The 15,029-nt window shown below is 39.4% G+C and overlaps 1 protein-coding gene across 1 annotated transcript in view; it reads left to right on the top strand.

The window, feature by feature from the left end:
* The window catches only part of PLB1 (phospholipase B1), an 83,491-nt gene that overhangs the window by 54,759 nt on the left and 13,703 nt on the right, over positions 1-15,029 (top strand). The window contains exons 42-50 of the mRNA XM_090134486.1: positions 302-406; positions 2,162-2,257; positions 3,339-3,410; positions 5,875-5,952; positions 7,545-7,605; positions 8,279-8,337; positions 11,327-11,385; positions 13,045-13,088; positions 14,246-14,345. Of these exons, the coding sequence (XP_089990612.1) occupies positions 302-406; positions 2,162-2,257; positions 3,339-3,410; positions 5,875-5,952; positions 7,545-7,605; positions 8,279-8,337; positions 11,327-11,385; positions 13,045-13,088; positions 14,246-14,345 (674 nt within the window). The remainder of the gene's footprint in view (positions 1-301; positions 407-2,161; positions 2,258-3,338; positions 3,411-5,874; positions 5,953-7,544; positions 7,606-8,278; positions 8,338-11,326; positions 11,386-13,044; positions 13,089-14,245; positions 14,346-15,029) is intronic.

Raw genomic sequence — 15,029 nt, 5'->3', positions numbered from 1 at the left:
ACCATTTCCTAATGCAGATGGATAAGTAGGAGTTCAGTCACCAAAATCCTGTTTCTCACAAACAACTGCAGTATTGTGTTTCAGCCTTCTTAGCCACTTTTTTAAAGCTTACCTTTTACCAATGTCTCTGGTTATTTCAATTAACAAGCAAATCTTCCTCCTGATTCTTAGTTCTTTTTTTTTTTCCCCTCAAAAACAAACTAACAAAACAAACAAACAAACAAAAAATCAAAAAAACAACAAAAAATTGTTATGCACAGATGTTGATAGAAAATTGGTGGCTGTTTTTTGTTTCTTGCAGCTTGGTATTCAAAGACTGGTGGAGTCTGGCAGATACGATACTCATGACAATTTCACAGTGGTCATCCAGACTTTCCTCCAAAATTCCAAGATTCCTTTTGGTCAGGTATGGTATAAATGGAGACTTCTGTATGCTAAGAACTAAGTGTGGGCATCCCGCCTTTAGAGACAGTATGCACAATTATTTCTGCTTGTCATGTGCTTTTCTTACTAGAACTTGTTGCCTCTTGGCCCAGTAGATTAGATTATCAGTTCTTTGTTTTACATATTGTGCTGTCAATATGAGTGGCTGTTTCAGAAAACAAATCAAAAGCTGAGTGAAGATGTTGGTTTATGTGTGTACTCAAGTTATGTAAATATTTTTCTTTCTCAAAATACAACATGATTAATAAAATACAGAGATATTAAGTTACAATTCTTAAAGCAACCTTGCTGTGTTACTACTCACTGGAGACAACTACTTTGTGTCCTATAACTTCACTTTCTGTCTGAATCTGTATAATAAGTTTACATACAAACAAGAGGTAGTAGTAAATCTTTCCTATTATTGGCAACTATATTTCAGCTCTTTGAGCAACTTCCATAACCTCCCAGCAAACTATGAATCTGAGAAGTGACCCAAACCTTCTCAGAAACTGAAACTCCACTTGCTGATTTTCAGATACAACTGTACTTATTCATCTCACTTGGAATAAATACAGATGGGGCAAAATATTGAATAAGGATTGCACTGGTATTGTTGAACCAGTGTGATCCTGCAAATGCCAGTAATAGCTAGCGACAATTTTGAAAAATTCATTTAGTGCTACAGACAAAGCTCTTACATTTGTAAAACTGGTTGAAAACTTCACAGGGGGAGGGGAAGGAAAAACAGGCTTTAATTTTTCATGGAGCTGGCGCCTGTGAAAACCTGTTCTCAGGGGCTTTGGTACTAAGGTGAGAAAGACAGAAGGAAGTGTAGAAGAAGAAAAATACTTCTGAACATTTTTTTATAATCTCACGAGCATTAATTCAGATTTAAAGAAAGTTCAGGGTATTGTTTTTTCTTATCTCCCACAACATTCAGAAGTTTCTGAACTAAAAACTCTGTACCTGAACTTGACAAAAGATAAATATAGGTTCAAATGTTGGTTGCAGCTTGCCCAAACACACTGAATCTAAACCTGGCCAAGTTTTGAGGAAAGACTGTGATGACCAAAAAGATGTTATTTCAAGAGTTTATAATTAAATTTTTTCTTTTCTCAATATTACACAGAAGCCAATTTACTTTAATGTCCAATCTTCACTTCCTTAAGATGTTCCAGTATCTGTATTAAAGTAAAGGTGTGTTCATAAAGGAGTTTGTATTGGTATACCTGGTCAGTTTGGCAGCCTTCTCTTGGACATTTCTTGCTTTTTGCTCCTCTCAAACTTGTATAACTAACACAACTGTGAGAAGGCAGGTGGGTTCTTTCTGTTCCTTCTGGTATGGCATCCATAAAATACTCATTCACATGTAAGGATACTGCAGAGCATAATGGTGACTCGGTAGCCAGATGTGGTGATGTGCTGAGGAGGGGAACCCAGCTTTATCACAGAACCTAGAGAGAGACTAGGGATCAAATTCAAAACTGTGGTTTTGCTTCTTCCTTGTGGATCTGATATTGGATGTGCTTAAGCATTTCTAGTTAATTTCTGGTAGCTAGGGTGCTTGACAAAGCATGCTGTTTATCACCAGCTACTAATGAGACTTTCTTTTTTGGAGTGGCAAAGACAAGTAGAATGCATCTCCTGTTATTGATTCTGATCCAACCTCAGCAATCCACAGTTGGAGCTTGGTGATACTTCTGCACTTCAATGTCCCTTATGCTTTCATCTGTAGGATGGGCATCCTGATATCTCCTACTTTGCACCTGACTGCTTCCATCCAAGCCAGAAGGGCCATTCTCAGCTTGCCAAGGCTCTCTGGAATACTATGGTAAGGTGACAAGCTCTGCCCACAATACAATCTCTAGCTTGACCTGACTACCATTACAATTTTGTAATGAAAGTTGCAATGAGGATCTGGATAACTCTGTAACTTGCTAATGGATCTCCAGTGCTTGTTTGTCCTTTCCCAGCCAGATACTCCCACAGATCTGCTGGGAAGGGAGAGGTGCTGTCAGTGCATGATCTGTCATTCCTGATTTCACCCGAGCAGCTTGAAGTTTATTTCACTCATTGTCATGAAAGTCAGGACACTATTTAATAAGGATGGTGTTTCTGTGGTCTTAAATGAAAAACTACCAAATAAAGAATTGTTAATGGTGTATATCAATTCAAAATGGATAACTTAAAGTCTTTTAAATCCTTGTATTGTGAATATATCACTGAGAAATAGTTTTAATTCAAATTAACTTTACTACCTTCGGAAACAAATAAAATCTAGCAACAACGAGTTGTTATTGATTGCCTGGGCAATCCCATTTAGTTAGCGTTGCAGTGCAGAAGGAGTATTAGCATTGCAGTCAGAAGCAGTATGTCAGATTCTGGATGCTGTCTTCTATGTACTTCCAGGTAATGTCTTAGCAGCTAACACGACGCTCTGCAATCATCAAGTAGTACCTCTATTTAAATTTTGTTTAATCTTCTGCACATAAACAGTCTTTTGTCAGAGACGCCATCATGCAGCTTAGCAATAAGAACAGAGGGATTCTTAGCGTCTCCTCTTTTATGCAAGAGTACAGAGTTTACAAGCTTGCCTTCTGGCAAAATTCCAAGGAACTTCATGTGCCTGCCAAAATCCTCCTGGAGTTTAAGCTGATCCAGCATAGCTTTCCACTTCCCATTTTAAACTTCTTTCTAGAGTTGCTGTTTTGTTACGCAGTTGCCACGTTCCTTCTGAGTAGCATTTCAGCCTTGGGTAAATCAAGGTCAGTAAATGCAAGCAGTTTTTTTAAAAATATGAAAGTGGTGTTTAAATTCCTTTGATGAGAACTTTTATACAAATGTAAGATGAACTGAGACAGCTACAATGGTGTGGGTTTTTTTGTTTCGTTTTGTTTTGTTTTCCCTCCTAGTTGCAGCCTGTAGGCCAGAAAGCTGACTCATTTGACTTCGTCACTGACATTGTCCTCAGCTGCCCGACTCAGGTAAATATCCTCATGTTGTGAAAGCTGGGTATCAGGCAGCTGTATATGCCTGTGCTCCCCACAAAGGGCAGGGATTTTGTATGTCTGGTAGGAGTTTGCTGAAGACTTTCCTTCTCTGCTGACCTATGAATGAGCAGACTTTCTTCTGTATCTTCTCTGGTATCCCTTTACTGTGCAGTGAATATTGATAGACAGTGTGCTGATTCATGTTGTAAGTTGTAGCAGAAAATATATATTTTTGAAGTACATAGGCAGCTCAACACCAAATGGAATATTCTGAATTAACTTTCCCATTAGAATCAATGTGAGTTTCAGGCATCATAGCGGCTCAGAAAATCCCAGTATCTGTTTTACTTTGAATTAGTGGAAAACTGGTTTTGGTGACCTGGCCCCTAACAGGGGTACTTTAAGCACTTTGGACACTTCTGCCTTCATAAAACAATCTGCTGAACTTATGGTACAGTTGTTAGGTATCAGCACATGGAAATGACCCCTGCAGTCAGCAGTAAATGACCCACTTTCTTCAGCAGTTTCAGTGAGGAGACCAAAGAACTGAATAGACTGGGGAGCTGATTTGTACTATAAGGTCTGGACACAGTTATTCAAGACGTAAAGGATGATTTTGCCTATACTGCATCCATCCTGTTAAAAAGGGAAGATCTATTGAGTTGTTAATCAGCATGTTTCAAAAATCATTAGGTTTAGTTAAACTGATTCTACTTCATTTTGCACAGTAATTAAGTTAATCTAGGAAGTGACAGATAATGTGGATTTTTATAATTCTTTCTGTTAGTCCATCCCTAGTCAAAGATGCTGCTGTTCAGACATAGCCACAGAAAAGTTTCATATCCTTTGCAAAGAATATATGGCCACTGTTTTCAGAATTGGTAATCCTATTGTGATTTAAAACAGTCAGAGATACAGATGCCAGTATCTTTCCCTACTCAGCTTTGAGGTAAAGAACAAGAAATAGTGGTACGGAGGAATTGAATAATCTGTTTCCAGGGAGCCAATTGTATTCTGGACAGCATCAAAAGAGGGACTCCTTCCCTCTACTCTGCTCTCATGAGACCCACCTGTAGTGCTGCATTCAGCTCTAGTGCCTCCAAAACTGGAGAGGCATGAGCCTGTTGGAGTGGGTCCATAGGGGAGGCCATGAGGATGATCAGAGAGCTTGAGTACCTCCCCTATGGAGACAGGCTGAGAGAGATAGGCTTCTTCAGCCTAGAGAAGAGAAGGCTCTGAGCAGACCTCATTGTGGCCTTTCATTACCTAAGGGGACCAACTGGGAGGATGGAGAGGGTCCCTTCATTAAGAAATGTAGTGATGGGACAAAGAGTAATGTGGTTTTCTGTTTATTTGTTTTTGTGTTATGGGTTTGTTTGTTTGTTTGTTTAACAAAAAGAGACTAGATTTAGATTAGGTATTAGGAAGAAACTCTTTACTCAGCGGGTGATGAGTCCCTTGCAGGCTGCTCAGAGAAGCTGTGGATGGCCCATGCCTGGAGGTGTTCAAGGCCAGTTTGGATGAAGCTCTGGGCATCATGACCCAGTGGGTGGCAGCTCTGTCCACAGCAGGGAGTTGGAACTAGATGGTCTTTCTGGTCCCTTCCAACACAGGTCTTCCTATGATTCTATGATTTTGCCTTCTGTATGACTAAAGAAAATAGTAAATGAATTGAAATTGGACACTCGCAAATTCCACTTATTGTTTTTACTAGTATGGTTTTAGACTCTTACTTTATCTGGAAGTGATTCCATGAAAACATCAGGTGAGACAGACTGTAAAGGCCCAAAAAGCCAAGGAAAAGTATTTGCATCTAGGCAACTTAGAGTAGGATAAAACCCTGGAAATAAAAGATGAGAGGGTATTTTAATTGATTAAATATGCTTTCTGATTTTAGTGCTTCGTTAGACCTGTTTGTGGAAAGAATTGCTCTGGAATTGCTCTTACTTGAGATAACTACATATCCCTGCAAAGATTTTTAGTCTATGCAATGTGCCTGTCTTCCTTAATGCATGTTGCATTAGTAGAGGACAAAAATAACAATGCAATTTGTACAGTTTCTCTTGGAGGGAGGAGTGATTCATACAGTAGTCAGTCTTTTATTACTCTCTGCTGACACAGGAAGATATGTCAAGGTTTCTCCAAACTTTACAACAATGTCTTTAAAAGGGACAGAACAGCTAATAAAGTCTAAGTAATTTGTGGAAGGCTTAGGAAAGGAGAATGTTGAACTGCTAACCAGGATCTGACATATATATCATTTTTACCATAAGAGATTGAAGAGGAAATATTGCTTCAGAGTTTTAAGATATGGAAAACAGTTTCGAAATCCAGAGCCTCATTTTGCTGCTTAGACAACTACATATTTGGTGATGTCATGTCTTGACATCACTTGCTATAATGTGTGCCACGTGTTTATTGCCTAATTTCACTAACTTTAAATTCTTCCTTGTTACAGAATAACTCTTTCCTGAGTACAAATAAAAATAGCAACAACACAAATCCTCCTGTGCTTCCCACCAGTGAGCCAACAGAGGTAACTGTTGCTTCTTTTGCTGCATTTTAGACAAGCTATGCAAAATTGTCCATTTCGCTGTTTGCGCATCCTTCTGAGTTTATAAATGTGATAACCTATCACCAATTTTCAGACAGAAAAGTCTAACTTGCATTGCATTGTTTCTTGTGTAAAAAATGTTAAACACTTCTTGTCCTAAAAGCCAGACAAAATGAGTTGTATCAGGTGCAATTTCTACAGAAAGTCACCTGGAGTGCATCTTTAACTTGTATTGCAAGTACCTCACAACAGGGGGAAGAGAATTTAGGATGCTGAATCCCCAGATGATCCAAGGAAGGTTTATATGTTCTTGAGCCTCTGTATTTCCATGTCCTCAGGTAGATTTAACCTGTAGAGGGCAGTCATATTTATTTATTGCATATGCTGCCAGCTGCACAGGATGTGATGGAGATCTGTTCTCAAAGGGATTTACTTTTCATAATGAATGAGCAACTACCGCAGCAAACTACAGATTAAGCAAACTTTGGACTTGAAGAAATGGGGCAGAAACTTGCTTTTGACAAATGGCTGCAGGCATGCAAGGAATGCTCAGTTTTGATGATGTAGCTATGATTAGAGACAGCAAAGTCAGCCATGTAGTTGGACATACTGGGGGGATCCTTGTGCCTGTCTAAATTATGAAAATCTTCCCGTGCCTTGAGGGTTACAAAGAGAAACAGCTAATATTGTTGCAGCAAGCCATAGTTTGCAATGTTGAAATGGGATTTTTTATCTGTAGATCTAGTTATATACTTTTAATGGTAATCGTACTTACTAAATCTCAACTGCAATAAGTTCTGAAGTGATAAAGTGAAGGAAAGAAATAGCAGAGAGAGTATATGAGCAGCTTCCTGTTTCACCTGAAAATTAGCCCAGCTTTCTTTTCTAGCTTCTGGAGGCAGCCTTTATCTAGATGGTTGATAGTAGAGCCTATTACACTGCTATATTGGAGAACAGACAAATTTGTCTCAATATTAAAATACTAATCATACTTTTTGAAGACCACTGGCCTATGTTTGTTTATTTTCTGAAGGGTAGGATTGTGCATTCATCGTAATAATTCAGGTTGGAAGGGGATCCTCAGGACATCCCTAGTATAGCCTCCTGCTCCAAGTAAGGTCAGGTCTGAGATCAGAGCAAGCAGATATCATTACAACAATTACAGGTTTTCAAACATGAAGATACCACCTCCTCGGTCACAGATGATATCTCCAGGCTGTAGAAAGGGCAAAAGGGCAAAAAAGTATCTACTTATGGAACTTTGTCACAATTTTTCTAGATTATATGTCTTGACTTTGGCAAAATGGTATATTTTGGCTAAAAAATTTCACCAGAAATAACTTAATGTTTGGACAGCACTCCACAAAGAGGAGGAAGGACTCTGATCTTAAAGGTCTTTTCTAACTTTAATAGTCTTTTCTAACTTTAATGATGCTATGATGAGCTACATAAGCACCAAATTAGGATCTATTTTTAAATTTGGTCTTGTTCTTCACCATACAATTAAACCATATGTGTTTTCCATGTTGTTTTCTAACCAAAAGGTGACACAGTTGTATAAACTGTCATTTCAGAATTGGGGCAGTGACCTGTCATGTTCTGAAAAGACTCCATCCAGTCGTGTCCCAACATCAGGTGAGAATGGATTCATCAGCTAAAATCCTGAACAGAAAAGATATCACCTTGTGTTTTTAAAAGTCCTGAAACTGCAAGTTCTAGATAGAATGAAAACAATAAAAACTGATATATTTAACTGCAAAGTAGGAAAATCCATCCTGCCACAGATAGCAAGTTCTACAATGCAGCAGGGGGATAAATGTAATCCCATTTACCATATACATATATCATATATAGCAATGTGGCAGATTAAAGTTGCCTAAGTAAGCAAGCTTGACCTACCTTGCCTTATCAGTAGCGTAGTAGCAGTGTTTTGCATAACTGGAAGGTATCATGGGCAGATTGCTAATGGGAAGAATTGATCTATGATCCAAACCTTAAAAATGAACCTTGAACATATCTAATCCATCTTCCTTTTTTTTTTTTTTTCTTTTTTTTCCCCTAAGGTGACACTTGAATAGTTGCTTAAGGTTCGTTTATTTCCTTGTTTGTTGAGTACACTGTTGCAAACAACTGGCAAGAAGTTATATATTTTGCCTGGCAGGCATACAGAACTTGAAGCTCATTCTCCTTAGAAGTCCATAAAAATAGCATCAGGTTGAAATCAAAGACTTGGACCTTCATTCTGATAACTAGCATTTTATGTCAGTTATCAATTACTATGTTTTTTATTATTCCTACTCCTTTTTAGTACATGAGCTACACCCTGCTGACATCAAAGTCATTGGAGCATTGGGAGATTCCCTGACTGTAAGTACTGCTATATTTCCAGGTTTAGAATGAGAAGAGTAAGTGTTGATTTCTACCTCTATGTGGTTATGTCAGTCATCATCAGATAGAAAGCAAACTGTTTTGTCTGGCAAAGAAAAGCTCATCTACTTGTGTCCCTTTGCAAAGAAATAGCCTAAAGAGATATGAGTGACACTGGCACTGACAATTGAGTAATCTAGTAATGAATAATTCAGGTCAGAACAGAAATTGGATCACATTCTCTATTGCACACAATTTATTCAAGTGTTTTAGAAAAGGGAAATGTCTGCCTTATAGAAACAGTATTTTCTGAAATAAGAAAAATCAATTGCCATTTTAAATACAATGGCAGGTCTTGATGAAATTTCCTAGAGAAATAACTGATTACAGACCAAAGTGTTTCTCACTTGAGATAATTCTGACACTTCAGTATATCAGAAGCTTGCTCTCAGATGTTGTTTCCTGGGTTAATTTTAATTTTTAGTTAAAACTGTGATGTATTTCACGTACCAAGAAATGCAAACTGAAAAGTCTCAGAAAAGAAGGGCCCAAAAAAAGAATAACAGGGAATATTGCCGATCTGTGCTGAAGTTTTCTGAGAATGAGTTCCAGAATTGCACAGCACTCCAGAATTGTTCTGGCATGGAATGAAAGCAGATATTGGTGTCAACGTGAATTTTCACTACTGAGCTTCACCTGTGCTCATTCTAGCAGCTTCAGTCCTGCAGAGTTCAGAGGGAGTTGAATGGACTACAGCTCTCAAATGATCAGGCTTATTGACAGGCAGGTGTGCATGTATGTCTTCACCTCCTCATTGGCTCTCACAACAGATTTCACTTGACCTGAAGTAATCCTTCTTCCTTCCTACCGAGCTTTGAGCTTTTCTTGGAGGACCTCAGTAAAGGCCCTGCAAACCTCCTTCCTATCCATTGCCAGCACTTAAAATTGCTTGATTTCCTCCTCTGATAGCACACATATCTTCTTTTAAAAGTTTTTGTTTCTAATACATCAAAAGTCGCAGAGATTTCTAGTCAAAGGGGCCAGACTCTGCTCCTTGAGGTTTTTGTCCCAGCAGCAGAGCAAGGCAGTTTTTCATATTGCTGTTATTCATGCAGTTGTTCTCACACTGCCTTAGCAAGGTGTGAATGTATGAGATGTAGTGCTGGTTGAGAGGCATGGAGAAAGAAGACAAAGAATATTTCTCACACGTGCAAACACGTACACACATAAATAACATTTTGGTATAGCCAGCAGCAACTCATACTTTGTACTTCATCCCTGGTACAGAGGGACTATAGCAATATCTGTCTTGGTTCCCTAACGCATTGATTTTCCTCCTGGTATTTCCTCCAAGAGCCCTGAATGCAGTCAGTGCTGATGGCTATGTTGATAACGTGATGTTGTGGCTTAAGCCAGGAGGCAGCTAAATACCACAAAAGCCACTTGTTCATTTTTCCCTAGGGCTACGGGAGAGAGAATTGAAAATGGTATATGAGAATTTGTCTGTTATGGACAGTTTAATAAGAAATGAAGGAGGAGGAAAAAAAATAGAAAAAAAAACCAAACAAAACCAACCAAGTGTTTGGTGTACACTGCAATTACGCACCAGTCCCCAGCTGATGCCCAGTCAGTCCCCAAGCAGCAGCAGTGCCAACCCAACCAAATCCCCCCAAGTTTTATGGCACATTGCCATGTGGTGTGGAATATCCATTTAGCCAGTCTGAGTCAACTGCCCTGGCTGTACCCCTACCAGCTCCTTCTGCACTCCCAGCTTCTCAACGGCAGTGCAGAATGAGGACAGAAAAGGCCCTGACAGTTCAAGCACTTCTCTGCAGCAATGAAAGCATCAGTGTTTTATCAGTGCTATTTTCATCCTAATAAAATACAGAACCATACCAGCTACGATGAAGAGAAAGAACTCTTTATCAGCCAAAACCAGGACACACAGCTTTTTGAATAGCACAAAACGAAGTGAAACCATTAATAAACTAAAAAGCTGCAGAAAACCTATTTTCATTATTGCTGTCATGAAAGTGAGTCAAGCTGCTGACCTTGCTAGAAGTTTTTGAAAAATAAAATAATGAAAGCATTCTATCCCAGTCCTGTGAACACTCAAATCTATCATCACATTTTTTGTTCTGATGACTTTCCTGTATACTAAATCGTAATAAAGTTCACACTGCAGGAAGACTGTTCTCAGTCCAGATGCAGTTGGAGATTAATGAAACATTGAGCAATTTAGTCATGTCACTGGCTAGAATGCATCTGTTCAACCTCTCAGCCACAGTGCATGGTGAAAGCAATAGATATGCCAACACGTTTATCTGTATTGGCAAAAATACAAAATAAAAATCCTGCCTACACCTCACAAAGTCTCTGTGTTAAATTTCTAGACTGGGTCCAACAGAGAAAAGTGGATTTTGCACCAAAGATTTGTTTTCTTGGCAGTTTAAAAAACAACTCTTCTACTGATTTATTTACAGCTAAAACTGACTGGGAATTTTTCAACTGTGTTTTTCCCTGTATTATTAAGCCTCTCAACATCAGTTTTCTTCAGGACATGCCAGAACAAAGTAGTTTCCATCAGAAAAATCCAGACAAATATAAAGCTGTAGATCATAATCTGGTTCCCCTTGATTTGTTGATAGATTAGAGTTGTAGTTCCAGTGCCATATGTAATTCCCAAGATCTTAGAGTCTGATGCCTGCTGGTTGGACTGTGTTTCCTCTACTCCAGGGTCTGCTGTTTAGATGAGCTGCCTTCATACATGAGGATAAGGCTGTGAATTTGAAGCGTGGGAGATGTAGGATTACCCAGAGCCCAGGGTATGCTGTTGAATAAGGATAAGGAATACTTACGCTGTAAAGGACTTGGCTGGATTCAGAATGGTGTTACCAAAGTTCTTCAGCGTTTTCACATTTTCTGTTCTACCTAAACTTGCAGCACCATATTCTAGTATTCTGTAAGTTATTCTTTTCATCCTTTTCAGACTGCGGCAGGAGCCTGCACAACTGACCCACAAGTGGACTGGAGGGGATGTTCCTGGAGGTAAATATGCTCAATTTTCTCTCTGGTATTTTCATCCATAGACATAGTTGAAAACGTGGGTCACCTGGTTGTGTAGTTACATCCCAAAGAGGATGGGAATGAGGTATATCAGACAAAGGGGTGTGCTGCCACATGTCTAGTAGCTAAATTCTGCTCCTTTCAAGCAGACTTCACTCTGCAGAGAGTAAATATGGGGGCGAGATGCTGAGATTGAGTATTGCTGGGTAAGGGCTTGAGAGAGAGTCAGAGTTGGAAGAGAAAGGGAGTGATTTTTGTGGTGTTGGATTTTTGTTTTTCAAATGAGAACTGACTGCTACCAGTAGGGTCCTGTGCCTCAGTCTATTGCTGCTGTTGTGATAATCAAAAGCAGTGTTTAATGCTAGGTAATCTATGTGAGTGCCGATTGGCATGAATGTGCTGAGAGCACCACGTGCACATTCAGTGAAGATGTCCCAAATAGATTTGCAATTACAAAGCAAGCAATGACAATATATCTTAGAGTGGATGTGAATTTCAATGTCCACATTAGAGTGGAAGAAAACTGCCTGCCTCACGCAGGCAGAAGTATGAATGGTATATGTGATAAGCATGTGCATGTATACACTCCTTTCTTCATCTGTCTTTTCTCTACTCTGTGCTTCCCCCATGTCAGGGCCTGACAGAGGTAGTATAGGGAACACTGTCTATACACACAGGCATTATTTGAATGCTAGTGATACAAGTTGTAGCGATACTGTTAAGCTTGCTAATGCTCGTTGATGGATAGCCCTGTAGTTTGTTTAGAAAACAGGAAGAATCTGTGCCCTTGTACCAAGTAGATAACGATGATAAACTGAACTCCTTGTACCAAGTAGATAAGGAAGTTCTGCTAGAATCAGCTAATTTTGTGAAAGCAAGCATTGTGCGATCAAAGCAGGGAGCTAAATGAGCATGTGTGAAGACAGATTTCAGCCACTAAACACAGTGAGGAGGAGTGACTTCATCTAGAGGGTCTCAGAACCACCATCACAAAAAGAGCTTGTGTAACCCTGTGTTAATGATTTTGGGGGAAGTACTGAATGTGTATGTACTGCTTGGGAAAACCTTGCACATGTAACTCATGTATACAAACTGAAGATATTTTGTACCATGTACACACAATTAGGTGGAAGGATCCATTTGTACATCCAGCACTGAGAATAAAGAACACCTGCTTTCTAACGTCCCAGCTTGAGTCTTAGAGAGTTCCATGATCAACTGATTTATGATAACAGTAGAGGCAGAGGCTTTTTTTGTTATTAACACTGCAAAATCCCAGATGGGTGGATAATTAACATTTAATGCAGTCTCTCTTCTATGCATAAATGCACACAAATGTATTTTCAGCAGGGGCACATGCCTTCTGACAATGGGCATCCCAGCACATTCATATAAAAAAATTGATTCTTGCCGTATGCTCCATTCCTAGTTTATAGGCATATATCCTAGCTGAAATCCTGCTTGATTTAATCTGAAATCTCCTTTCAGGACCTCTCCTGAATTCTTTCTTGTCTTGTGGCTTTATATTCCTAGTTCAGTCTGAGGTGTGTATACCTTCCTGGGCTGCAGCAGCAATGTATGTTGACAATAAGAGGGTTGCAGAATATTGCTACTCAGTAATTCTGTGCTTTCCCTTTGTAGTATTGGAGGTGATGGCACCCTGGAGACCCAAACCACTTTACCCAGTGAGTGTCCTGAAAAACCAGCCTGAGTAAGGGGAAAAGCACATTATTAGACTGAAAGCAGTCCAAGTGGATGTTCAAAAACATCTGGAAATGATCACTCTTCCCTTGCAAACGGTGGGCATCCCCATCTGTTGTGAATGGGAGTAACTCACTTGACTCACAGCTGAAACCCTGACTGACCTTCCTAGCTGCAAAGCTAATTCAGCCCCTCCACATTGCAGGATCTGCATGTGGCCAGTGCATCCTTTTGACAGAAATTATGAAGAGTAAATGTACTGTAGGTGTCAGGACTCCATGGCAGATCTGTTCCTTCTTCATTTCATTGTGTTTTCCAATCACCAAATGTATTGCTCAGTGACTGTGGGCCAATGAAGGATTATGAAACAATCAACAGTCTATTTAGAAAAGATCATTGGCAAGGTTGTGATTTCCTGTTGGTTTCTCTCAATGCTTTCAAGCTGCTACATTGCACTCAAAAAATCTAAAAATACTATACATCTCTTGTTTTAGCATTCCGTGTAACCAGTCCCTGTAGTTGCCATAGAAACCACTAAGTGGTCAGTGTGACCATAAATTAGAGGGGAATTGGTTCACAGTGGTTCATCTATTTCTATGTGATCCACGCTGTGGAACAGTCTGGCAATACCTGACACTGCTGATAACAAAAACTGGTGTGCTTTGTCTTGTAGCATGAACAATGTGCTTAAGGAAAAATAGAAAATACATTTCATTATGCATGCAGCATTGTAAGTGAGACTTTATAAAGAGGTTTCAGACAGCACTACAGACACAGTAATAATAACAGTTTTCAGGCATCATGCTTTGCTGCTGAGGGTTTCACTGAAGTTTATAAACATGAATAGAATCCACTTTCCTGTTATAAATATTATCTTAATAGGTAAATAGGGGACTGTGAGATAGAGGGTCATCTTTGGAGCATCTGCTCCTGGTAGGTGAAGGGAAGAAACCACAATTACTCTGGCACTCACTGTCAATAACAGCAAGTTCCCTAGGACCTGGGTGTCATCAGCACCACCAAGCCCTTGTCCTTGTCCTTCTCCACAGGGAGAAATACTCATAGTACTGAAGTCTCCAAAGCAGGTGTGTCTACTGCCAGTTGTACCATGGATGGTTAAACATCGTCTTCTCTTTTTAAGATATCTTGAAAAAATTCAACCCAAACCTCTTTGGCTTCTCCACTGGCAACAGTAAGGAAGCAGCTGGATTCAATGCTGCAGAGAGAGGTGCCACTTCACGGTAAGTGCAACTGAAGCCAAGAACGGGCAAAGGAGTAGGAAAGAACTGATGCACTGACAGATTGTCTTTGAGCTGCATGTTGAGGCTGAGTTAATACTGATGATCTATGTGTAATGTGCACATTTCTGTGGTCTGATTTCTGATTTCATGATTTAATTTTATTCTTTTTCCAAATTAGGAAATAGAAGCATAATAAGGCATTAGCTCAAATATTCTGTGCAGAAGAAATAAAGAAAGGAGGTTTCTATCAGTACCTTTTTTTGCTCAGCCTTCAGCTTGCAGCTTCCTCATTCACTTTCAGTCTGTTTGTAATGAGAAAATCTGATGACTCTCTCAGTTATTCCTTGATTTCTGGGAAATGTGCCTTCAACTAGCAAATAGAAACTCACTGTCACCTAATTGAGCTAAAAGCTTTCCTCATTTGCAGTGTAAAGAAAATGAACCGAGTGAGCATCTGGAAAAAAATCCATTTACCTCTTGAAGGAAAACACCACAGTCTGTTAAGAACAAAAATGTATGAGTTTGTATTGCACAAGCTGTGCTTGCTATATGGATATTCATGGAATTTGTTTCCAGGACTTTGTGACCTCTTTAACAGTCATCAAATTTTCTGCAAAAGTGTTTCAGGGTAGCTAGCAAAGCCTGAGTAGCTACTGTTCTGTGAGTGACCTGACCTCAGTGTGA

Source organism: Phasianus colchicus, chromosome 2 (genome assembly GCF_987193195.1).
Source record: "Phasianus colchicus chromosome 2, bPhaCol1.hap1.1, whole genome shotgun sequence".
Classification (NCBI taxonomy): domain Eukaryota; kingdom Metazoa; phylum Chordata; class Aves; order Galliformes; family Phasianidae; genus Phasianus; species Phasianus colchicus.
The sequence above is the reverse complement of the archived record's forward strand: the minus strand, read 5'-3'. Positions and strand labels throughout refer to the sequence as shown.